General features: G+C 35.0%; 1 protein-coding gene across 1 annotated transcript in view; it reads right to left on the bottom strand.

Moving 5' to 3' along the window:
• Positions 1-27991, bottom strand: part of MIB1 (mindbomb E3 ubiquitin protein ligase 1) — a 93869-nt gene that overhangs the window by 61529 nt on the left and 4349 nt on the right. Inside the window, 6 exon segments of the mRNA XM_006191768.3 lie at positions 215-398; positions 6776-6980; positions 8331-8397; positions 10316-10420; positions 15885-16014; positions 17865-18036. Of these exon segments, the coding sequence (XP_006191830.2) occupies positions 215-398; positions 6776-6980; positions 8331-8397; positions 10316-10420; positions 15885-16014; positions 17865-18036 (863 nt within the window).

Raw genomic sequence — 27991 nt, 5'->3', positions numbered from 1 at the left:
GTGTAAACTGTAGCCCTTTTTGGACCTTTCCAGGCTAATCTAATTGGAATAAGTTAGAAAATAAAAGGCATACAGTATGCCAAGTTGCCAATGAAGAGTACAATTATCAAAGGATCATGCTAATTTAATTTCTAAAATTAAAGTTTTTAAAACTTTTACAAACCACATAAGCATGGAGTAATTCTTAGTCCCAAACTATTTTACACATACTTACTGGGAGCATAGCTTCAGCCCATTCTCCGTGTCCTCTTTGCAGAAGTTTAATTCTCTCCAGATCATAACAAACTTGCACCAGATCACCCACTTGAAACTGCGAGGTGCCTCCTTCTGCACCCTGAGCAGCATCCCCACTTCGGACAATGTTCGCTTTAGTGAGAACAGCGGGATTGAAAGTCCACCTAAAAATCAAAGCCAACATTCAAAATGAGTAAGTTTACTTAATTTTAGCACAACATTCTAACATAGCTAACCACTGCGGGGAGAAAAGCCATGTTAAACATCAAAATTGTAAAGTAATTCTTTGCAATTACATCCTGATTGATTAGTATTTCTTTTTATAATTTTATTATACAAATTTGGGGGGAAAGTCATCCATAATCTCACCACTCCGATATACTTCTGTCTAGATTTATCCTCACCTGCATGTATTAAAAAATTGTTACAAATTTAATACACACTCATTGTTAAAAATTAAAGCATTTCAGAAACATCCATTTCACACAAACACACCTGGATCACTATTCCCCTCCTGGACTAGACACCACAGTTAATACTCCATTGCATAGCCTTACAGATCTTCTATCATTATGCTGAATAATAGTTATAAGAGAGACCTTTCTTCCCACAAATGGGATCATTATATACACACACACACACACATACACACACACACAATGCTGTGACTTCTCAGGGAATTCATCCTGGAAGATTTATTTTACAATGTGACAGACACAGATCTATTTTAATAGCTACAGAGTATTGCATAACATCGATATACACAAATGCACTTAACCATTCTCATATTGACTACTATTTAAAGTATTTTCAAGTTATTACTGTTATTATGAACAATACTATAAAGAACATCCCTATATGTACATCTTTGTGCACATGGGTGTCAGTAACCAAAGTATATATTTGTTTACCATTCTGATAGAGCCAAACTGCTTTACCAAGAGTATACTATTTCCCCATACCATTGCCAACCTCATGAATAAAAATATTATCTAGTTTTAATTTGTCATGTATAGGTATTTTACATGATTATTGTAATCAAAGTACCAAACAAATTTGGACTCTGATTTCTTCCTTCCTATACACAAGCATTTTTCTATGCTGCTACTATCTTCATAACCATGATTTTATTGAGGGACTACTTAATAGTCCATCAAATAGCTGTACTACAGAGAATAACTCATTTCCCCTAGTCCCACATGGCACTCCAAGAAAAAAAGGTTCCCTAGTCAAATAAGCTTTTACAGCGTGGCAGATTATACTCTCCTCTTTTTATTCTAATGGTCATTAGCATATAAAAGGCTCTGAGAGGTCACACCATACAAAAACCTGCTTACTAAATTCCTATAACTATGTAAGCAAACTTTCCTTTCTAAAACAACCACATAGAGAAAGAAGTGCCTCTCTGATCAGTTACGAATAAAAATCAGACACTCAAAGTTTTCTTTTCAGTCTTATCAGTCACAGTGCCCCTTACCTCACTCCCAACGTCCCAAAATTTGCTAGACCTACGTAGTACCTTACTCAAGTTGTTCCCTCTGCCTACAGTGCTTCCCTGCCCAAGTGGAAACCTAGTCTTTCAAACTTAATATAATTTTCTCTCTTAAGTTTTCTATCATTTGAAATGACCATTCTTCTTTGGACCTTCAGAATAGCCTGAATACTCATCTATCATAATTACTGAAAACATCTTAATATGGCTATTTCTGACTTTGTCTACACAAATTAAAAAGGCCAATCCTTCAAAGCAGAAGACCATGTCTTAATTACCTTTGTAATTCTAACACTAATCATAGGGCCTAATACAGGATAAGTACTTAATAAACTGTTGATGAATAAAAGATTGTTTTCTAGAACATTACTAATAACACCAGAGAAAGAATCTGACCAAGGAAGAATTCTGCAAGTAATAATCCTAATCTGTGTTAATTTAACATTTACAAACAAGATACTATTTAAGACAAAATGTGTTAGTACATGGTAATCTGAACTTAAATTATGTTAAGAATTTTTTCCTTTTTTTAATTAAGAACTTTATTGAGATATAATTCACATACCATACAATGTAAAGTGTGTAATTCAGTGGTTCTATTATATTCAGTTGTATAACCAACCACCACTATCTAATTTCATTTTCATCACCACAAAAAGATACTCCCATAATGATTAGCAGTCACTCTGAATTCACCCTTCTCTCCCTAACCCTAACAACCAGTAATGTACTTTGTTTCTATGGATTTCCCTATTCTGGACATTTTATAAAATAAAATCAGATAATATGCGACCTTTTGTGCCTGACTTCTTTCACTCAACATAATGTTTTCAAGATTTACCCATGTTGCAGCATATGTCAGCACTTCATCCCTTTTTATGGCCAAATAAAATATTCCACTGTACAGATATAGCACATCTTGTTTATCCACTCATCAGTTGATAGACATTTGGGTTATTTCCACATTTTGGTTATTATGAATAATGCTTCTACAAACATTCATGTACAGATCTTTGTGCGTGCACATGTTTTAATTCTCTTGGGTATAAATCTAGGAGTGGATATGCTGGATCATATGGTAACTCCATATTTAACATTTTGAGGAATTACCAAACTGTTTTCCAAACATCTGATCACGTCACATACTTCCCATCAATGTGTGAGGGTTTGGTTCTAATTTCTCTATACCCTCAGCAACACCTGTAATTACCCTGCCTTGTTATCCTAGCCATTCTAGTATTCTAGTGAAGTGGTATCTCACTGTGGTTTTGAATTGCATTTCCCTAATAACTAATAATGTCTAGCATCTCTTCATGGGTGATACAGAATGAACTGTGTCCCTCCAAATTTCGTATGTTAAAACTCTATAGCTCCTAATGTGACTATATTTGGAGATAGGCCTTTTAGGGAGGTAAGTAACATTAAATGCAGTCATAAAGGGGGCATGCCATGCGAGGACAATGAAAAGGCAGTCCTCTACAACCCAGTAAGAGGTCTCACCAGAAACCAACCCTGATGGAACCTTCATCTTGGACTTCCAGCCTCCAGAGCTGTAAAAAAAACAAACTCCTGTTGTTTAAGCCACCCAGATTAGGCTTCCACAGCAGCCCTAGCAGGCTGATGCAATAAGCTTACTGGCTATCTCTATATATTCTTTGGGAAAATGTCTATTCAAATCCTTTGCCTATTTTTCAGTTAGGTTATCTTTTATTGTTGAAATTTAAGAGTTCTTTATACTATATTCTAGATATAAGTCCCTAATCAGAGATATGATATGCAAATATTTCCTCCCATTCCATGGATTGTCTCTTCACTTTCTTGATGTTTCCTTTGAAACACAAAAGTTTTTAATTTTGATGAAGTCTAATTTATTCACTTCTTTGGTTGCTTCTACTTTGGGCGTCATATCTAAAAAACCACTGTCTAATCCAAGGTCACAAAGATTTACTCCTATTTTGTTCTAAGAGTTTTTTAGTTTTAGCTCTTGCATTTAGATCTGTGATCCATTTTGACTTAATATTTGTACACAGTATGTAGCAAAGGTCCCATTTCATTCTTTTGCATGTTGATATCCAATTGACTAAGCATTGTCCGTCTGGTTTTTTTTTTTAATTGTAGCTTTTTAAAAAATTGTTGTAAAATGGACATATAACATTACTGAACATTAAATTAGATGCACACCATAATGACTGAATATTTGTAAATACTGTCAGCACCATTTGTTGAAAAGACTATTCTTTCCCCATTGAACTGTGCTGAAGCTTTGTCAAAAATCAACTGACTTAAATGCAAGGGCTGAGGGAAGGTATAGTTCAGTGGTAGAACGTGTGCTTAGCATGCCTGAGGTCCTGGGTTCAATTCTTGGTAACTGCACTAGAAATAATAAGTAAATAAATAAACTTAACTTCTTCCCTCTCCAAAAAAAAAGATAAATAAATGCAAGGGATTATTCTTGAACTCTCAATTCTATTCCATCAGTCTACATGTCAATTCTTAAATCAGTAATAGACTATATTGATTACTGTAGCTTTGTGGTAAATTTTGAAATTGGAAAGTGTGACTCCTCCAACTTTGTTCTTCATTTTCAAACTGTTTTGGCAATTCTGGGTCCCTTGAATTTCCATATGAATTTTAAAATCAGTTTGCCAATTTCGGTAAAAAAGGCAACAGGATTTTAACAGGGATTACACTGCATCTGTCGATTAGTTTAAGGAACACCGTCATCTGTTAAAGGCTGAATCATTTCCCCCTAAAAGATATGCTGAAATCCTAATCCCCAACACCTCTGAATGTGACCGTATTTAGAAGCAGGGTCTTTGCAGATGTAATCAAGTTAAAATGAGGTCACATTTGATTAGGGTAGGCCCTAAATCCAATGACTGGTGTCCTTAGAAGGTCATGTAAAATCATCTTTCGATCATTTTCATTATAAAAGATTTTAGAATTTCCATGAGCTCAATTAACTTTCTTCTATGTCTCGTCAGGGTTCTTTCCTTATAGATGGCTAAACTACAAATGTTGGCTTGACAAAAATAAAATAGAGGGCTGAAGGACTGTTTACGTGGCTCTCAGTATCAAATAATCTCCCTAGAACTGTCTGAACTTGACTAATCAGAGATTGATTTGAATGCTTTTTAAAATAAAATTTGTATCCAGGAAAAAAAAAAAAGATCATATGAAGACAGAGGGACACAGAATCACAGGGAACAAGACCATGTGAAGACAGAGGCAGAGAAATGAGTAATGTATCTATAAGCCAAGGAGCACCAAGGACTGCCGGCAACCACCAGGAGTGGGGAGGGAGGCACAGAAAACATTCTCCCTCAGCCGCCAGAAGGATCCAACTCTGCCAACATCTTGATTTGGGACTTCTAGCTTCCAGAATGGTAAGAGAATGAATTTCTGTTGTTTTAAGCCACTCTGTGGTAATTTGTTATGGCAACCCTAGAAAACTAATACACCATCTAAACAGTATTAAATCTTCTCACCCATAAACGTGAAATGTCTTTCCATTTATTTGGGTCATATTTAATTTCCTTCAACAATGATTTTATAGCTTTCAGTGTACAAATCTTATACTTCTTGGGCTTAAGTATTTTATTCTTTGTGATGCTATTGTAAATGAAATTGTTTTCTTAATTTTGTTTCCAAATTGTTCATTGCTAATGTACAGAAATATGACTGATTTTTCCATACCGATCGTGTATCCTACAACTATTGTTGAACTCATTTGTTAGTTCTAACATGTTTTTTGTGGATACCTTAATTTTCTATACACAAGATCATGTCACCTGTGAACAGAGATGGCTAAACTTCTTCCTTTCTCTTACTTCTTCCTCTTTTTTCTTCCCTTGCCTAACTGTGCCAGCTAGACCCTCTAGGACAATATGGAGGAAAAGTGGAAAGAGCAGACATTCTTGCTTTGTTTCTGATCTTAAAGGGAAAGATTCAGTCCTGTACCATTAAGAATGCTGTTAGCTGGGGGGTTTTCATAAATGCCCTTTATCAAACTGAAGAAGTTCCCTTCTGTTCCTAATTTAGTATTTTTATCACGAAGAATTTTGGATTTTGTCAAATGCTTTTTCTGTACCTCTTGATATGATCATGTGTATCCTTAAGATTTGAACACAATTAGAGCTAATTCTATAATTCGGTTCATAACTTAATGTTAATTATTCTTATTCCATATATAATGCCTCCCCTAAGGAACCTCAGGGTTAGTTTCTTTATGTACATGTCAGTAATAAAGCTCTGACAATTATTCAGTTTATCACTTTTTCTTTAAAATACTGTAAACATACTAATAAAGTGGCTATATTTTGGCCCCTACGGACAAATAAATAAAAGGGACAGGCCCAGTCTCCAAGAAACTCAAAACTCAGAGATTAAATAAATAACCATTTTAATGGATAATAAGAGACCTAAATAGACAAGTGTAGGCATATACCAGGGAGGGTGGAAGGAGAGAGGAGGTAAGCATAAAAGTTCAATATTTATAGAGAGGCGTTAATCCAGAGAAAGAGGGAGAAAAGAGGAAAGGGTATTCTGCACAGAAGGAGTGGTGCATGCAAAAGTTACAGAAGTGAGAAAGTGCACACAAATCTGTATTGCTGACAGGGATTACTGTGTGCGCAGGTGTCTGTGGCAAGAAAAGCTGTGGTACCAAGAGATTACACTGGAGATATGGGTCAGGAGAATTGTACTGTTATCCTTCCCATCCAGGGTAGACTGATATAGTCCAAAAGGAGCACAAAACTTTTTTGCTACACTTGCACCTAATACTTACATAATGTTTCCCGCTCCCTAAAGGGGAAAAAAGTGTACAGAACATTGCATCATCAATATATTCATATAAATACACACACACGCACACAAGCACACACTCGTCTGTTCTTATTTGTTTCCCTCCACCTTACCAACATATTCTGAATTTTCATCTACTAAGCGCTAGCTGTAAGGAGTCTTTGTTATATCATACTATTTGCTTTCTCTAAGGCTCTTTCTCCCATCTTCACTTGCCATTACTGAAAATTAAGAAATATCACCAACCTATTGCCACTTGGATACTGCACGACAATGTCATGGTCTTCATCAATGCCACAGACAGTTCCAGTTGTAGTTAAAGTCTCAAACATGCCATCAGTCCATCCTCCATGACCATGCTGCAAAGACTGTACAATTTCTAGGTCAAGATCTATATTGACCAGGTCACCAATCTGCAATCCACCAGGATTCCTGTTGCCATTCTGCTCACCTATAATTGCAGAGGGAGTTGACAAAGGAAAAGAAAAATCACAGCAGCAACATTCAACCGCATTGTTTTAAATAAGAAAAAGCCCCAGTTATTTTAGTTTTAGTTACCACCTAATCTTAAAATGTCTTGAGAATATACTGTGAGTATCAAATTCTAGAACGAGAGAGCTTTAAAAAAAGAAAGAAAACAAGTATCAGACTCAAAACAGAAACAACTTTTTAATTTATAACCATGACCGAACAGGAGCAGAATCTATAGAAGACTAGGCAACCTTCTATCAGAACACAAAGTTCTGGACACTGATAATATTCACCTTTCTGCCTGGATGACTTGTTGACTATTGCTCCATCAGAGCCAAGATAAATGACTAAAGAATATGAAAGAGAACCCTGGAATTTTTTTTCTCTGAAGTGCTTAGTATTATTTTTTACCAAAATGTTCTTGTGATTTTTGCCTACAGAGCATTTTAAAATATTTCAAAGTTCATTTCTGAGATTATTTCCAAAGTTACTTCTGGGATAAAGGATTCATGATCATAATACATTATGTTGGGAGATCCTAAATATGTATGTTGATTCTACACTTTTCTAGGAAAGGCAAGATACAAAACAAGAAAGTTTCAGAAAGCAAGAGAAAACAATGATCTGAGAAAATGATGATCTCATCAAAGCCATAAGTATTTCTTCTACAATCTCCTTTTTTAAAAAAACTAAGGTATGCTGCAAGAAAACAGCACTTTTTGATAATAAGGCAAATTAAATGATTTGGAAAGAGGAACACAGAGTTCATATGAGAAAGGAAAGCATTCAGAGACTAAAGGCTTAATCAGAAGAACGTGGTAAATGTTCAACTTGGCAACATGGAAGAATCTATAAAACAGAAGCAGTTTTGGTTTCCTTGTTCTTCTTTATTTCAATGATACATGAAATTATATTTATCATATTATCTTAATCTTGGAGCTATTCTTACATTTTCAAAGGAATTTTACAGAAATTCTGAAGACTATAAGCATTAAATTATCAGATCCTATTCTCAAGAGTGTAAGAGATGTAACACTGATAATCTAACACAAAATTTTCAACAATGTTAGTTTATGGTTAAAAGACAAAAGTTTCAAATATAGTATGCCCTATAAATGCTATATCAATTTTCAAGACATGACAACTCTTTTATGGTCTAAATAAATCATTAAAAAAGAACAAATGCTTTAAAACCAAAATAAAACCAAAAGAGGATCTCTTTAAATAGCTTTAATGGTAACTAATTTTTTTAAAGCCCAATTTAAACACTCTTCTGATTCCATGAACTCTGACCCATTATTTAGTAATTTTCTCTAGTCTGCCAACTCACCTAGCACAGGGCAGTGATCTCTGTAGAAAGAACCTCCTTTGGCATCCTGGACACACTTCAGATCAGACTAAGAAAAAGAAAAGAAACCAGAAAAATCATGAAAACTTCAAGTATAGCTCAATACCTAAAAGAGGCAAAAATGTCCATTCAGAACCTATCGCAAGCAGAAGTCTAGAGTAACTCTGGATTAACAGTTCCACTAAACACTACTTTCAAAAACACCCATCAAAAACTATAAACCTGATGTTCAGATAGGTCATATTTTACCTTAATGTTCTTTTAAAGTTCAAAATTAAAATGCCTGTATCTTTACCATTGTAATATTTTCAAAAACACATGCTAAAAAAAAAGGACTAAACCAAAAACCTTGTATTTCAAAAAGCACATAATATATTCCATTTTAAAGATACTTTTACAAAAAAAAAAAAAAACTCAACTCATTTGATCCTTCTGATCAAGTTTATGAAATATACAAGGCAGGTATTGACTCATTTTATAAAGGAAATTATCCAAAACTAAAAAGCCAGAAAGTAGAAAAAGATAGAACCAAATCCAGTCTTTTGATTCTTTGTCCAGTTAATTTCCTATTTATATCACCTTTAGTTCTTACTTTACCATAACTTGGTTAACTCAAGTTCCTTCCCACTTAGCTTTTATAAGAAATTATTTAAGTATCTGAATGGGAAGGCAGTTGTGGTATAATGAAAAGTACAGAAAATGTGAACTTAGAAGAATAACTTTGGGAGTTACTATGAAAATTCAGAAACAGATGTACCTAAAAGTGCTTAATGGTACCTGATATATATATATATGTATATATATATATACACACACACATATATATTAAAGTGATCATTATATACTTATTCTATTAAGGAAAGGAACTCTTTTATACACACACACACACAAACAGAACTTAACTGTCTTTTACAGCCTCCTTTGCCACTAGAGCTCACATTTATTTCAATCCTAACCAAAGAAACATGGGTCAAATTGTTTTCATGTGATAATTTAACCTAGCAATTCCACTTCTAGGAATCTATTCCAAGGAAACCCATAACTGTACAAAGAGATATGCACAAGAATGCTTACTGAAACACTGCTTGAAACAATGGGAAAAAAACCCCACCTAGATACCCATCAACAGAAATCTCATTGTATAACCAAATGACATAACCATACAAAGCAGTACTTACTCAGCCACCAAAAAAGAATGGGATCAATCTAAGTACATACTACTTATTAAGTGCCTGAGTGCAGAGCACAGAAGGCTGCATTTGAAGCAAGTTAATTATCAGTTGGAATGCTACAAAAATCCAGTTTAAAAACAGGGAGAGGCATGAAGAAAATAATGGAAAACTCATAACCAATGCTATACAATTATAAAAACTGGCAAGTAAAGTATCTGTTTATAGAGTCCCAGAGCTTGCTCATATGTAAAAATGGAATAAATTATGGCAAAGGCACAGTGGGATATCTTTCTCTCACCTAATGAGCATAAAACAATTGGAGAAAAAATGAAATTTAAGAATTCTTTGAATGAAAAATGTATTCAAGATGGAAAGGATATAAAAGGCATTCATACTCTGGCATTAATATAATATTTAATTACACTCTATAAACAGCTGAGGTCAACAAGGATTCATGACATGCAGAAATACAGGGCGATCCATTGAATAAACTGCCATTAGTCTCTTTAAGCACTTAAGTAATTCACGATGTTTCTAGGTCAGTCATTTCCAATTATCAACACCATGCTTTAAAAATACAGGGGAAAAAACTCCTTAAAAATAATCTTAACACCTATTGTATTAAATTCTCACTTTACAGATGTTCCCTTCTATTGCATATTCATGATACAGATGGCTGTATTCTGACAAAAAGAGATGACAAAAGAAAAGAATGAACGAATACAATAAAGGCTATTTTTATTTCCCTTCTTTCACCCATCCAATATTTTCACCTTCTGTGGTTCTTACACCTACCATGCCCTCAAAGCCAACTCTGTAAAGGTTCTTAGCACCATTATCCCAGAGAACGTAGGCTGCGCTGTGTGGGCTCGATGCACTCCAGTCTTGGATTTCTGTCACCTAAGGAAATTTTTTGAGGGGGGAAAAAAAACAATTTAAGGGGAGAGATGGGGTTAGTTCTTTTAATTATACTTACATCTTAAAAAATTATTTCAGTTATAATCTTGTGTAACAGGATTATGAAAAATACTTATTTGCCAAATATATGTCACTTCTAACATATAATTGAATTATACAGACATTTTTCCAGAATATTATACAGTAATTTCTAAAACCACCACAGATGTAGCAACCTGTAATGAAAAAGCATATGTATATATAATATCTATATGTATAACTGAATCACTATGCTGTACACCAGAAACTAATACAACATTGTAAATCAACGATATTCAGTTAAATAAACAAACAAACAAACAAACCACGAGAGTAATTTTAAATTGGGAGGCTTAGTGATTATACAGTGATGAATTATCAGAAAATACAAAATTCAATACAAAATTTAAAATCTTTAAAGGGTCCCTTCTAACAACAGTGTATTCTTTTAAACCTATTATTTGATATAAAATTTTAAATCTTTGACTAAATACCCTGAACAATTCAAAAAAGGCCAGCTCTCCCGGCAGCTGAAAGCTGATAAGCATGGCCATGTTTAAAGAAGACTTGAGGGACTTGGCTCCTCCAGCAGTACCCTTCAGCTGCCCCCAAAAGCAAGCCATCTACTGTGCCTACAATGGAAACCTAGACACAATCTCTAGATCCCACATACCATCAGACTGATTCGTTAGCACATTTGACATTAAAAAAATAATAATAGTGGGGTTGCTATTGCTTAAGGGCCAAGAATCAACCACAAAAATGACACACAATGAGCACTAAACCTGGGTATTCTCAAGTGAACCAGTCTACAGCTCAGAATGGGAAGTTGCACACATGCAAAAGATTTAACTAAACATTTGAAAGATATTTCAAATTGTTAGCAAATGAGACCATTTATTCTTTTTAATTTTAAAATAAATTATACACTATAAAAATATAATATATGTAAACTTTAAAAAATAATTTTAAAAATGAAATGAATACCAGATTAAGAAAAACAATATTGCCAGTACTTTTCAAGTCCCCTGTGTGGTTCTCATCAATCCCACCTTTCTGCCTCCCAGCAGAGGTAACTACTATCCCTGAACATAGAGTCACTGTCAGGCTTTGCTTTACGATCTTCACAACTAATCACGGTATTACCTTACAAAGCAAGAGTTTCTAACACTCTAAAGTGAAACATGCAATTTTTAGCAAAAAATATCTTCTGATTCTAATATAATCAGATTCTATTTCATTTATTTTTAAAAATGCAATGCTAGATTAAATAAGTCTGTGATTTTATGAGGGGGACAAAAAAGCATTTGATCAACTGAAAAACAAAGATTATGAATTTTAATTAAATCAAATTCATCCTAAATTCATATTTCTTAGGATATAAGCAAGTTCATTACTCAAGTTCTGAATGACTAAATGAAAGTCCTTCAGTTGTTAATATGATCTGGTTTACTGAGGAGGAAATAAAGTGGAAGGCATAAGAAAATAACTACATTAATTTCACACTTCCAATTCTGATTAAGAAATATATGTGGAATGGCTGGCTGCTAAAACTATTAGGTAAATGGTTGCTAAGAAACTCTGTAAAGGATCAAACTGACAATACCTGTATCCACTGATCAATGTTAACACCACTAATAGCAGACTAATCAGACTTAATGTGCCTCTAGATGCAATGCAATGAAAATACACACCCCTGATGGGGTACTCTCGTCAAAATAAATTTGAACCTGAATCTAATCACATCTCTATGTCTAACAACTAGTTTATAAGAAATACAATAGTTAGAGGAACAACAAAGAATACCATAAAGAATCAATCAGCCAAATCCAAAGAACCTGCTTTCCTTAACAAATAAATGGCATTTTTTTTAATGTCAATAATTTTTGAAGTTGGGTGTTAGGTGTGTGGGAATTTGTTATACTATTCTTTCTATTCTGGTGTATGTTTGAAATTCTCCATAATAAAAAGTTTTTTTAAAAAGAAGAAAATGTATCTAGTGCACCTATATGAAACAATTAACACATATTCAAAAGCATTTGTAAAATGAAAACAGTCTTGAAATACTAATGTAGGTAGTTAAGAAACCCTTTAAGAATCCACTACACACTTCCACAGTGTCCTTACATCATGTCTGCCAAAGCCTGCACTTGACATGTTCATTTTTGTGTTAACACTGTTGTCACTATGCAAAAATCGTGTATACGCTGGCACATGGTGTGCCACAGGCTGAGTCAGTACTGCAACATCAGCCTGGGCTGGTATACACCCCTTAATATAGTTCATACCAGCTATATAGTTGGGTACATGTAGTAATGACAGTGGGCTGGGAATCTTGAACCTCAGTGGGAAAAAAAGGTAAGAAAAGAATACACTACACACTGTTCACATGGGTTACACAAGGGGATTGGAACAGAGCAGCCAGCATTAAAGGGAAAAGGAGGACTTTAAAACTGTCTTCATTCACACATACAGTCAAAAAGAATTAGACAATAAAAATTACATTTCAAACATGTGCTTAAACGATGTTACCCTGAAGACTACCTATTATACTTAGTTCCTTCACTCAGTCACATGTGCTAGATGGTTTCATTTATTTTGCCTCATTTTGTTCTTAAAATGGAACAAATATTAAACTGTAACAAGCCAAAGACGTAATACTGATGACTCAAAGCTTCAAGAATGCCATTCTTCATCCCCCTAAAAAGTGCCAATATAATAAAAAAAACCTAGAAAGTTCCATTTAGGAGGCTTCAGACTTCAGCAGCAACTGCTTTCAAAAGCTGATAAAATTTTTTCCAGCCTTCTGACTATATAATTAAGTGTGAGGAAAAATATAAAGTTAAAAAAATTTTTAGAATGAAAGTATTAAAATTTACTTCTCATGCACTCTTTCAAAAGACGTTACTGGAATATGTGTACTCTACCAAAGCAATGAGTAAGCTAAGTACGATGATATAATGGGATACAGAAAACATGAGATCCAGCCAGGAAAGAGGCAAAGGAATCCATCAAAGGGAGCTTCCAGGATGACTGATGGGTACCAGGCATCAAGGGCAAGCAATGTGTCTAAACTGCAGCCAGGTGATTCACAGTCCAGACATCCTGAAGGCTCTTATCACCAAGACCCCTACCACTATTGCACCATTTTATTGACCTGAGGACACACTGCCTGAGTGAGCCTGACCCAAATTCTCAAGTATATGTGGCTTGCTGGACTATGTAATGATGAGGTTCCCACTCTCCCCTCCACCCCCAATTTCCTGCCACCTAAATCAGCTGAGGTCTCTCATCTCACCCCACAGAATATTCTATTATCTACTCCTAAAACTTTGAGATGGATTAAGGCAAGTTTAGAAGCAAAAAGTGCACAGTAATTCAAGCTATCCGACCATATTCCTGTCCAGTGCCCAGCACTGCTGCCCTGCCCTGATGTCCTGACTGTGTTGAGCCCTGTGTTTGCAAGGACTCACCAATAACTTTGCCTACTGACTACCCTAGAAGGACTCTTAAAAATTCCCAGAGAAGCGAGACAGGTTATTCAGAGACTCAATTCAGTTTTATTCTCCTAGGAGCTTTCATCTGAAAGAGGGAATTCTGCTTTGTCCATACAATAGCTAGATTTGTGCCTGGCACTTGCTTTCTCAAAAATTAAATCCTAAATGTTACAGGACACAGCACTAAGTCACACAAGAATAAAGAAAAGTAATGGAATAATGACAGCAGGGATCAGTTACCTTGCAGGGCTAGGAACTGGGAAAGGATAAACAGAAGGCTTTTAAGGACACTCATAACATTCTACTTTTTAATCTGTATGTTGGGAACAAAAGCTTACTTTGTAAAATTTTACTACTATTTTTTTAAACTTTAACATACTTTTTATATATCCTGTCGTGACACAGGGTTGCTCTAAATCGTTATGGAAGTTGTTCACTGCACAAAGGGCCTTGCCAAGGAGGAGAGTAGAGGCTGACCTCCAGCCTGAGCTCGGCTTACCAAGACCTTTGGCATTGGGGCAAGGCTGTTCCCACTCACAAAGGGGCACCTCTTCTCCACATGTCCCCATAACACCCTACTCATCTAGGGGTGGAGCCTTTCCCAAATTCACACTATTTTTTTCTTTTTAAAAATGTGCTTCTCAAACTTTAACGTGCACCTAAATAACTTAGGGATCTTGTTAAAATGAAGATCCTAATTTACAAAGTCTAGGTGGAAGGGAACCTATTACCTATTAAACTGCTAACAAGCTATCAGGTGCACCAATACTCTGGTCCAGAGGCCACACTATAGTTACACAATTTAGATTTATATTTTTGGATGTCTATCTCCCCTAATTAGAATATAGATTTCAGGAGAGTAGGAACTTTGCCTCTTTTGTTTATTCCTATAACGCTCATGCTTGGAATAGAATCCTGCACATAGTGAAATAAGTATTTACTAAATTAAAAAAAAAAGCCTTGCTTCCTTAGTAAAAATCAAAGTACTTAAAATATAAAGGCTAAAATGTTTGACTTCCAAACATTAAAATTAGACCTTATTACTTAAAGTGAAATCAATATAACAATACATCTATTTAACAAAACATTTAAAAATCTTAAAGAAAATCTATATAGTTCCAAGTTGTATAAGAGGCTTCTGAGTTCCTAGGAAGAGTTCCTCAAATGACACAAACTTTAAAATTATCATTCCTTAATGCTAGAAACAATTTTTTAAAGCAGGTAACAGTGGAACTGATAGTGATTGATAACTAAGTCTCAAATGTGAAATGTTATTCATTTCAGTGCATCTAGCATAACACAGAGAATATACATTCAATACTGGCTGATTGACTGAATCAATGAATGCATAATCAGTAAAGGTAACATGAAATCCAAAATAAATAAAACAACCCACTTACCCTACTACCTCTGGCTATCCCACCCTGTTAAAGAAGCTCCGCAAAATTCCCCTCAGAATAACTGACCTCCAGACATCTCTACATGTCACCTGAGGAGGGTGAAGAGTTAGGTGGACTGGATAACAAAGTAGCTGCCTATTACGCCTAAGAAATGGGCCTTTGAGGGAAGGGAATATAAAACAAGTAAATTCAAATGAAATTTTAATAACAAGAAAGTCAAGAGCATAAGCTACTGCTTAGGGAGAGTTGGCCTGAACAGGGTGTTCAGAAAGGCATTCTGGACAACAAAATGGCGATACAAAAAAAGGTGGAAAGGAAGCATCTACCGAACAATCTTCTCACTGAATGCCAATATTTACAACAGAGCAGGAATAATCTTTTTTCCCCCAGGAAAAGAAAATGAAAACTTAAAAACTGTTGTTGGCATAAAAAAAAAAAATGGGCCAGGAAATTCAGTTATAGTAGTCATAAAAACCTACTGAACATACAATATTCTAGAACTAACATGATGAATTAAAAACAAAAGTTTACCTTTCCCCTCCGTCCATTCCCTCCGTCCTGATCTTCCCACTGCCAGTCCACTCCTCGCACCACTCTGGCACCTGCAAAGATCCCTCTGGCTGTAATCTTCTTAGATTTTCTACGAGACTCTAACAGAACCCTAAAAATAAAATTATTTATTTTAAATTTATATAAAAATAGGTAACAAAAAATTATTATTTAAAACAAGATTAGAGAAAAAGATTTTGAAAAAATAAAAGATTCTTCTTTGTTCTGGTTAACACCATAAGAGCATGTTACAGGAATTATCTTCCACATTCCATAAGTTACGATGATGAAGACAGTAGTAACTAGAATAACAACAGCTAATATCTACTCAGCTTTTCCTATACATAAAAGCACTTACAGAGGTACAAACTCTGTTATATTCCTTAAGATGAAGGTATTGTTATACTATTTTACAAATGAGGAAACTGAGTCCCAAAGAGGTAAGTAATTTGTCCAAGGTCACAAAAGTTACATTGAAAAGGAATCAACATATGAACCCAGTCTCCCCACTTCAGGGTATCACTAGACTCTTCACCACTTCAGAGATGGCAAACTCAAACCCCTACAACTGTCAGGCAAGTACTATAAACTGGGGCCTGAGAAAGCACCACAGCAAAGACAAACGGCAAAGGGCAGTTGACCTGAGGCTGAAAAAGACAACCGGGAGTGGTAGGGACTTTGCTCAACTCAAGAGTATGATTTGTCTAAAGGGTGCAGGTGCCCCTGTGCTTCAGCCCACTGTTGCCGGGAACAAACGCAGGCCCTTGCGGGGGGGGGGGGGGGGGGATTGCTAAGAATTCATAAACTTGATTTTCCTGTGAAATTACCTGGTTTTAAAAGGTTAGCAATTCTTCGAAAATTTCCAGCACTGTGTATGTCAAGTAAGATAAATCTGAGGCCTGGATTTGGCACTACAGTGTCTCCAAAGTAGTACATACCTACAAAAGACTATGGACCTTGAAAAAGATTCTATACCCAACTATCTAGACCAGCGTGGTTCTCCAAGGCCTTCTGTCTCTTATTCTTCCATATCCTCATTTCTAAAACCTAGTAAGATCTGGGTTTTTTTTCCCCTTTGTTCTACTTTAATCTCATTATTCTATTTATTTTCAGAATGTCTTTACTATACCCTAACTTTATAAAATGTAAGCAAAATACAAAAATACACCAGAAATTGTAAACTGACTATACTTCAATAAAAAAATAAATTTTAAAAAAGACAAAAATAATTTGTTGAAAATTGTTTACTTAATAAGTGGCAGGACCAGGATTTGAACTAGGACAGTCTGACACCAAAATCTTTTTTTTCTATTATTCCTGTTGTCTCCCTATCACTGACTTGACTCGCTCCAATGCATTATTCATATCTATATGAGCATACTCAGTCACCTGAGACTCTGCACACATCCGCAATTACCACTTCTCTCTCTTTGCTCTTAAGACACTTAATACCTTTATACAGTCTGAAACATAACATGATAATTACTGTTGATCAAATAATCCCTTAACTTGTAAACTTCTTATTTACACCATATACTCCTCGCTTACACCAAATACCACTTTAATTTATCTTCAAATTCACACAAGTATAGCCTAAATGCTCCATAGTCTTAATAAATATGTCTTGATTCAATAAATGGGCTCTAGTGTTCATCAGGTAGCAATTAAAAGGATAGAATGCATAGTGAGAAGAAAACAATCAGCTTCTCTTGGGCTGCCTTGCATTTCCCAGTAGTGCCAAGTCTCCAGACTATCTTGGAAAAATACATGTAGCTCCACCTTCATAGAGCTCTCTTTCTCACTGTATGTTAGGCTTGGTCCGCATCCAGCCTGCAATCTGCTACTTCTTGACTAAATCAGCTGTCAGAAGCTATTTCCTAATCCTATTTTTAAGGCTGAATAGTATAAAAAAATTTAATAGAAACATGGAATTATAATGAAAGGAAAAACTGATTCTCATACCGCTCACTTCCCGGTGTAGTAATTCTATAAAAGCGATGCCTTAAATGATGTTTATCTCCATGATAACAAACTGTGCACAAATCATAATTTGTACACTCCGCACATTTCCATCGAATGCCAATGATGGGCTGTTGGCGGCAGGTATCACACATCGTTCCATCATGCTTGATGCCTATTAAAACAAGGATACATGCTTATTTGAATATTATTCCCTAAGGGAAAAAACAAGAACACATGTTAAAAGTATTTCAATAAAGCAGGAAATAACATTTCAAATGTACCATATAGTTTCAAGATAACAGATTGCAAATACTTTAATCAGTACAAATTACAGACTAAACATTTTCTATCTCTTCTTTTTTCATCAGTATAGACAGTGACAACTTTTTCCCCATCAACAATAAACTTCAGACAACGATAGGCAAGCAAATTTCCCAGTTTAATGGGAAATAATATACTACGATTGGGTTTGTTGTGTTTTTTTCTCCCTCCTTGAGGAACAAGAAGTAATAAACTCTAGAAAAAAGTAACTAAATTACATTTTACATATAATACATGTGCACAAAAAAACAGAAATATAAGCCCCGAAATGTGCTGATGAGATTGCCCTTTGTGGTTTTCCAAGTTTTCTACACTGAGTGTTTATTAATTCTAGGAAGCAGTTGGGTGAGTAGGGGTATTTAATATGTAGTATAAACATCAGAAATGCTGGTATATGTCACTTATAGTTAAAATAAAAGCTAAAAATAAACAAAACCATGAGGAACTCAAAGCAAGCATTTACAGAAACCAAGTTTCAAAGTTACTTTAAATGTGGGTAACTGCTACTCAGAAATTTTTATTTCCTTTAACCCTTACCCTAACTGAGCTATTTCATGCTTATGAAAAAGAAAAAAATATATATATATATACCTGCTCTAAGTACACTCCTCATTGCCACGTGCCTGAAGTTAGAGTCTAATTTGTCTTACCACAGGAAAGCACCATGGCCAAAAACATCATAATATCAAACAGCAGTAACAGTAAATGTCCACATGGTGGTTAAGTTTCTGAACAAGGTCTAAAATAGGTCTCCTATGTCATCACAAAAAGTCAAATGCACTAAACAAATCAGTATCCACTATACACTAAGAGGTATATCCTAAACTATCTGGACAGCTCTTCAAATGAGTGTTGATTGATGAAAGGCATACGGAAAATGTATCCCAACCTCCCCACCAGACCAGAAAAAGAAAAGTCCACTTTTCAGCTACTCCTCTAGTTATATCTTTTTCATCTCTAAGTTCATTTTCCACAAAGTACAACAATAACAATATTCATGAGCTCATAATCTGAGTACAAGCTTTCTTTATAAGGAACAATTTAAACACACAATAACTGGTTTAAAAAAAAAACTTCTACAATTCATGGTTTTAAAGAATACTTCAGGAAAACCATTAATGCACACAAAGCACATCCAAATCCTTTCTTGGTTCCCACAGTTCAAATGCCAATAAAGTTACTGAACAGCTGTGAAACAGACTAATGCTGAGAACTGGAAAAAGTACACAAAGCAACCCTGTCCACTACCAAATCGAGTAGTACAGAATTTTTAATAAGAATGCAATTAATTGACTTTAAAACAAAAGTTGCTATTTAAAGAAAACACGTAACAGGAGAAAGAGCATTAAATGAACATGGCCAACATTTTATTGATCTCTCACTTTGGTAGCTTTTCGTTTCCCCTGACCACAGCAACCCAATTCATTCTCAACTAAAACCATTCCCCACCAGGAGTCTAAACCTCCTTAAGCCTTGGCAAGAGCTATTCCTTAAAATTTTTATTTCATAAAACTTAATTCCCTAACTAAACCCATTAATGCTTTTTCCCCTTCCTATAGAACACCATATTACCCTAGAGAGTTAATGCTCTTTCCCTCTGCTAAGCTTTATGAAGACATCTGCCACCGTTAAATGAACCAACTGATGATAGCTTTTGACTCATTCTAATACTCAAATGACCATCTGCTCTACGTTTTCATGCCGTCTCGCCTAAATTCAATAACTTACAGAATTTACATAGCTTAAGTCTTTTTGTTGGGAAATTTTATGTGAACAGTAAAACATGTTAGTCGAGATCAATAACCACAAGTGCTTAAGGGAGCCAAGGAAAGCAGCTCAAATTCACAAAGCACTGATTTATTTAAGTAAAATGTTAAATTTTTAGAGAGAAAAGATGACTGAGAGACGGTTCTCACTACAAGCAGTTCATTATATGAAGCACTTCTGCATAGAATAAGAATATTTAAATTACAACAGCAAAAGAAAAACTAAACAATATAAATGTTCATTAACAAAGGGGTGAAGACATCATTAGGTATACAATGGATTCCTAAAATGAATGTTCAAGAGCCACATAATTCAACATGGATGAATCCTTCAACCATAATGCTGAATGTTAAAATTATATAAGAATTTAAAATGTTGCAAATAAAGTACTATATATTATTTGCAGATATATACAACATAGCACAAATGTAAAGAAATGCATGGGAATTACTAATTTCTATATAGCAGTTACCTTAGGAGAGGAAGGAAATGAAATTGGGAAGAGGTACACAGAATGTTTCAAACTTATTAGCAACGCTTTGTTTCTAGATAGGTTCACATGTATTTATTAATCACTTACCTACTTAGATATCTTAAATACTATACAATAAATTTTTAAACTTTTTTAAAATAAAAAATAAACATTTGTAGTAGACCAGTATAGCATCTAGTTAATCCTCTAATTTTTCCCCTAATTAAAAGATTTCACCTAACATTTCAATAATTTGCAAGTCATTAACCAATGTCTAAATGCAATTATTTATTGTGGCATAACTGTTTGCTGATGTCATTAAACCAACCAAGAATTCCTATTTCTGATTTATGGATCCATTGAACTTTAACACCAAATCAATGTGACAAAAGTTTACAGAGATTAAAGAGGGTTAAGCAAGTAGAGTATGCGACTTATTCTCCCTGAACCATCAAAGTACTTACTGGTTTAGAAACTGGCTGAAGTGTTAATTAAAATTCCTCACGAGGGTGAGACCTTTGTGACCTGTCAGCTGACTGGTATGTGCCACATCCCTTACTCTTGAGAAACAGTAAGTTAATGAAAATTGGACTGTTATTATTAATAATACTAGTCACTATTTAAATCAGTATCAAGCCAGGCGCTTCACATACATTTTATTTAACCTTCTCAACAATACTAAAAGGTAGACATTATTATCCTCACTTATAGACAAAGAAACTGAGCCTATGAAGTCACACATTAGTAAGGTCAAACCCATGTGAGTCTCATAACAAAGCTTGGCCTCTCACATTCTCCACTCCAACCAGGGTTTTTTCCCTACTTAGCTCTGATATTATTTGAAGAATAATTACACATCTAGGGCATCATGTTCCCCATTCAACCTACTGGATTCAAAATATCAGTTATTAAATCCTATTCTAATATTCAAATCAATCTCAAAGAGATCTATTTTAAAAAGTGAAAAGATTATCTATTTCTTAGTTAATTTCAATAATGTAGTAGAATGAAACACCATCTACTTCCAAGAGTTAAGGAAATGTCTTTGAAAGTGTCTCACCCAAATTCTTTTTTTTTTTAACATTTTTTATTGACTTATAATAATTTTACAATGTTGTTCACCCAAATTCTAAAACTCTCTTTTCGTATCTTTTTTGTTAGAAGTAATTCTCTCATCTATTTTTGCAGCCTCTGCTACTCTATTATAAGCCTGCATAATAAAATTACAATCATGTCTCATACAGTTCAAACAAAAGAAACAAGGTGTCAAATTAGGCATACAACTGGCAATTTTAGTAATATATTTGTTATTTTTAGACCTTGTTACACAAAGGTAGAAAATTAATGAGGTCATGATATACAGAAATCTGTTACATTTCTATACACTAACACTAAAGTATCAGAAAGAGAAATAGTAAACTGGTGAAGTGACTATAGAAATCAGTATGGAGGCCCCTCAAAAAATTAAAAATAGAACTACGATATGATATAGCAATTTCACTCCTAGATATTTTTCCAAAGAAAACAAAAACATTAATTAAAAAAGATAAATGCACCCTAGTTATCATTTCAGCATTATTCAAATTATCCAAGATATGGAAGCACCCTATGTGTCCATGAATAGATGAATGGTTCAAGAAGATATAGTAGATTCACACAATGGAATATTACTTGTCCATAAAAAGTAATGAAATCTTGCCATTGCAACGTGGATGGACCTAGAGGGAATTATGCTAAACGAAATAAATCAAAGACAAATGTTGTATGATTTCACATATATGTGAATTCTAAAAAAAAAAAAAAAAAAAAGAACATAATGAAACAGTCATAGATACAATTCACTTTTAAAAATATGATAAATTATCATAATTTTATGAGATTTCATGCAAAAGAATAGTGAGATAAATTCTGCTATACCAAAAAAATAATAATGTGGTCAAACAAAAATGTGCTTATCCACTTAATTTTTTTTTCCTGCTAGCAGATAAAAATTCATTATTTCATTTTAGAAGCAAAACATCTATCTGCATACCTTGACCTATTCCAACTTCATTTTACACATGAAGAATTAAGGCTTTTTAAGACTAATGTTATAAGTGGGGGGGGACTGACAAAACTGGATTTGAATCTCCACCATCAAATACTTCTAAAATCTTAGGCTAATTAGTTCTCATAGTCTGTTTTCTCATCAGTAAAGCTACTTAGTTAGATTAAGTAAGATAAAGTATGTAGAATATTTAGCATAGTTCTTGATGCCTAACAGGAAGTCAGTAAATGTTAGTCCAATTCCGCTATTTAACAAGCTCATGTGAGAAAATCTAAAATGAACAAATACTGATTTCCCAACTAAGGGAAACTTAGTACTACTCCACTTTTCCATTATTCCATGAAAAGAGATCGGGAGAGAGGTGTGAGCAAGGCATTAGAACATAAAATATTACAATCTCAAGCTTTTATGGTTCATTATCACTAAGGCCTGCAAAACTCCCAGAATTCAAATAATGATTTTTTTTTAAATATTAAAAAGTTTCCACCCATTTCTTGCTTTCTTTAGAAACAAATTTATCATTAGGAGGATAAATCCACCCCAGGAGAAAACTCAACCAAAGGAAGCATCTACAAAAGTAAATATGCTTTAAAAAGTACTCCACAGCCAAAAATGAGGGTCTGGACTACCTGCTGTGTTCCATTATCTCCTCCATGAATCTGAACCCCACCTTATCCTAGCTGTGTTCTACAAGTTCATTTATAAGCCAGTTTTTCAGAATTCAGAACCATTTCCCCGTCTCTAAACAAAGTTTTAAAGATAACTCAGGTACCAGACTATTTCACAAGAACCTACTTACACAGAGCTAACCTAGGAGCAAAGATAAAAATTGTTGCTATGTTCCTAGTGCCGTCTGAAGAGAAAGTTTAATTGTTGTAATGCAAAGATGATGGTAAAAAAAAAAAAAAAAGGTAAGCTCAACTGGTACAGGGACACATGAAAGTGAGTGAAGAAATGGGCTTAGGAGATAAGGAGGAACGTTCTAAAAAAGCCACTTCCTATAGATATTCAAAATGAATAAGCTCCTGCTTGATGAGTTAGTGCAATGGTTTCCAAAGAGAGGTACGTGACCCAGGAAACACAGAAGACGATCTCTGAAATGCGAGAGATAAGCTCACAATCTCTTACTTATAGTTCCAAAATCCTGAAAATCAAGTTTTCTATTAACCTGCAGCAAACTCACCTGAACAAGAGGCTACGTACAGTATGAAGTCTGCATCTAGCCCCTCAGTATAATCATTCATATGCCTCCACAGAAGGTCTGCTGTACCTGATGACAGGGTGCTGCTGTGGACCTGCAAGTGGGTGTTGTGGACTATGTGGCAAACACAGCACATCAGGGCTCCAAAACCCACAAGTTTATAAACTCAGCCCCAAACACTCTGAATAAAGGGTTGTGGACTTCCATTAAAACTTACATTTATTTTTTTTTTCCCCTAAAAATCTAAGACTGAAATTAGGTTACGAATTGTACATTAGTCAGCTGATAGTAGCACCCACAGCGGGTCCCTACAAAAAAATGGCACATCACACATGACGTACAAGGTGTACTGAGGCTGTGTGAGTTTGAGAGTTTGAGGGCCCAACATTGCTGCTCACTTGTGGCACATTAAGACATGCTGCAGCTTTTTTGTGCCCATGTTAAGCAGACTTGTGGAGTGTGTCCTAATGATACAAAACAACATGTGGCTGATTATCTTGAGTACTTAAGAGTCAAAATTAAGAACGAGTTGTGTATTTTTTTTTATAAAATAAATGTTTCCAAATTGCACACCTTTTCTGGAGTGAAAAGTTATGCTCCCTAAAAGACGTATTTTTTAAATTATACTCATTTAATCTACCCCTTCCAGGTAATGGTAATGTCTGACAACAAGTAAGAAAATAAATGCTGTCCAAAAGAAACTGCGGTTAGCAATGTGAAAATTGACATCTGGAGATACTTCTACCATTATATGGTCTTTAATGCTGAAATGATGTGTATCACAATAAACTGTAATATCTGCATCTATAAAAGAAAGTTATTTTATTTCATTTTAAACTCAGTGGATTTTGAATTCACTTATTCAAAATATAAACGTGAAACACCTTCAATTCATTTGTAAGAAATTATTAGCATCAGAAAGGACAGAAAATTACCAGCTAAATTTCAATAAAAAGCTTTACCTAACTGGTAAATGGGACAGAAAAATAAGATTGAGATTTAGGAAACACACTATATTAATCAGGGTCCAGTCAGGAAACAGAAACCACACCAATCTACCACTTCTAAAAATGGCGAAACAGTGAAATAGGATTATTAAAATGTAAGAGGCTTACAGGAGGGGTCCCATAGGGCTGGAATCCAGACCTTTAGAAAGGGCTTGTGACTGGCAGGTGCTAGTGTCATTTGGAGGACAGAGGGAGGAACCCCGCACATCAAGCTACTTCTGATGGTGTTGGAAATAAGCAATAATTAAATACTAATACTGAAATTCTGCTCAGTGAGATGATACCTACAGGAAGAGCAAATCCCTCCCCATTCCCAAAGCCTTCCAGTCTCTATTCAGCGCCCCTTATTGGTAGAGCCAACAGGGATCCAGCTGGCAAAGGAAAAACCATGTGCAGAGTCCCAGCCCAGCCTGAGGGGGAGGAGTACAGAGGTGAAGATGAAGCCAAGAGACAACAGCTTAATAACCAGCATACACTCATCAGAATGCACTTCTCTTTGGATCTACTGTCTTTATGAGGTCTCCTGAAAGCTATAGCATCCAGCAAAATCAAGAATGGAAACAAAATGAATTTAGAATCACACTCAATTTACTAACATACTAAATCAAGGTTTTCAAAAACAATGAACAAAAAGCCCAGTAAAAAAAAAAAAAAAAAGTTCTGGCCACCCTGAGGTTAGATCCTTTCAGTCTGCTTATCCTTTCTCGACATATATTTTTCCACAAAAAAAAAATTTTAGTCTTCTTTCAAACTTACACAAAAAGCATAAACTCATCTACAGTATCTCTTTGAAATCTACTTTTTCACTCACCATATACTTGATAAATATAGGCTAATCTTTCATTTTAACTGCTAACATTTTATTGTATGGGACTCACGCAACATAATATACTCATAACTTTACATGTAAATTTTCAGTAGTTTTCAAATTATTGCTTTTACAAATACTACAATGAATTTCTTTATACATATCGCCTTATGGTTGTGTGCTTGAGAATCTCACGGATATAACACTTAGAGGTAAATTTTCTCAATTGCAGGATACATACATTTTTGAAGTTTACAAGATGTTGCCAAACTGCTTCTCAAACTGGCTGTACCAATTTACAATTCCACCAATAACTTGAGAGCTCTGACTTCGCCATATTCTTTATCAGTACATACTCTTTTTAGACTTTTAATTTTTATCAATCTGAATGAGGTGAAATTTTTTTTGTAATTTGTATCTCCCAAGTGAGCTTGAGTTAGCTATATGATTAGTTATTAACTCTTTACTATTAATGTCAAATTAAATTTTCAAAGCTAGAGGAAAAGTTATATTTAAATTGATCTAATTCATTAACTTCATAGGTAAAACAGAAAGCTAGCTAGCTGGCTTCTAGCTTCTAATCGAAAATTTTCTCCCACACCAGGCAATGTAATTATGTTGCCCCTGACCACAAACATAAAAACATAAATATTAATAGGCCAATTTTTCTCATAAAACAAAAGAAGCTTTATAAACAAAGTGAGATTTCAGTAATTTGAATGTTGGGTAAGATCCGATAGTTGAGTAGACATGACCAAGTCATATCTTTTGCCAAGGGCAGAGCTTGGCCTCAGGAGTACAGGATGACTGGCATCTTGAGCCACTGTTTGGAACAAAGAAAATATAAAAGATTAAGAACCCCAATAAAGTAAAAAAAAAAATACCATGACAGTAAAGGCTGACGAGCTGGAGCTGGAGAATCTGACAGCCTCATGTGCAACTCAATTACTTGCTTTGACAGCAAAAACTCTTTCACAGGACCTATATGTTTTCCTAAAGGAAGCTAAATATAATTAGATACAACAAACTACTTGTTACATACTGGATACACACACAGAAAAACCACTGAAGTCCAACAACAGTGTTAAGTTACTCAAATAACCATACCACGGAGCAGAGTAAGTTATTTTAATTTCCTAATCAATTTTTCCTCAGGAGTATTAGTACAAATGGTGATCATTTCTGAACTACTACACTATGAGTGGAGGAGAGAATGAAGGGGAAAAGCAATGACCTGACTCTTCATCCCTACATCTGCCATTCACCAGCTCCATGACTAGACCAGACTTCAGCTCTCCAAGCCTGTTTCCTTTTACCTGTTTCAGGATAATATCTATCTAACCACAGATCAAATGAATCCAAACCTCTTTGAAAAGAGCATTTTATTCAGAAAATATTCATCTAGAGCCATAGTTTTGCTAGAAAATGGAGATATAAGGAAAACACACCCACATTCCTTCCCATCAGACTAATAATCTCATGCAAAAGACAATTACACACAGCATGCCTGTGGCAGGAGGCAGAAGCACAGAGAGCACTGTGCTCACACTGCCTAGCAATTAAAGGTTGAGGAGAGACCCTGGTGGGTCGCTACTCAGAAACACATCCAAAAAGAAGTATCTAATCCAACCAGAGGGATAAAGCAGTAAAGTTTAGAACCAGAATATATAGTAAGACATCATTGCATTTGTAAACAAATACATGTATTAGAAAGCTGTTTCATGTTCCTTTATTTCTCCCCCTTCTCTCCACCCAGTAACGTCCATCTCTAAAACTGAAGACATATATTACTGACAAACAATGAAGCCTTGGAATCAGCTGAGGGGAAAAGAAGACAACAGAGAGCCTGGACATCTCAACAGACAAGCAATCACTTAGCATCCTGCAATTCAAAGTGTGTCCATAAGCCAGCATCATCTGCATCACCTGGGAGCTTTTAGAACTACTCTTGCTGAATCCCATACCTACTGAACCAGAATTTGCATTTTTAAAGGTTCCCAGGTAATCTGTGTCTGTTTGAGAAGTACTGATAAAAAGGGTAACTATTTCTTGAGATCTTCAAGTTCATTTCTTGAGGTCCTCAGTCTCAAGCTGCAATCTACAGGCAGTATTAAAACTAGATGGACTGTCATCATTTAAAATATTGTTTCAGCAGACGAAGATAAAAAGGAAAAGACATTCTACCTAAGTCTTTAAAATAGATAGGATCTATAGGAAACAGATGCCACTAGTAAGAAACATCTCACAATATCTCCTTTCCAGGTCTGGCATCCTATTCCCCAAACATTGTTTCCACAAGTCCTGTTTTTTTTCCCCCTCTAAGGCTCTGTCCCCTGACAATACTCTTTTCTCCTGTACTTTTGGAAACAGATCAGAAGAGAAATAGGGGGCCTCAGAAAGGAAAAGCTGAGGATTATAAATCTATTTCATTTTTTATCCAGGGTGAGCATTTCTAGACCTTCAACTGAATACTAATATCTAAGGAGTTGGCCCACATGTGACCT

The sequence above is a fragment of the Camelus ferus genome, chromosome 24, assembly GCF_009834535.1.
Source record: "Camelus ferus isolate YT-003-E chromosome 24, BCGSAC_Cfer_1.0, whole genome shotgun sequence".
Taxonomy (NCBI): domain Eukaryota; kingdom Metazoa; phylum Chordata; class Mammalia; order Artiodactyla; family Camelidae; genus Camelus; species Camelus ferus.
This window is presented reverse-complemented; position numbering and strand designations above follow the sequence as displayed.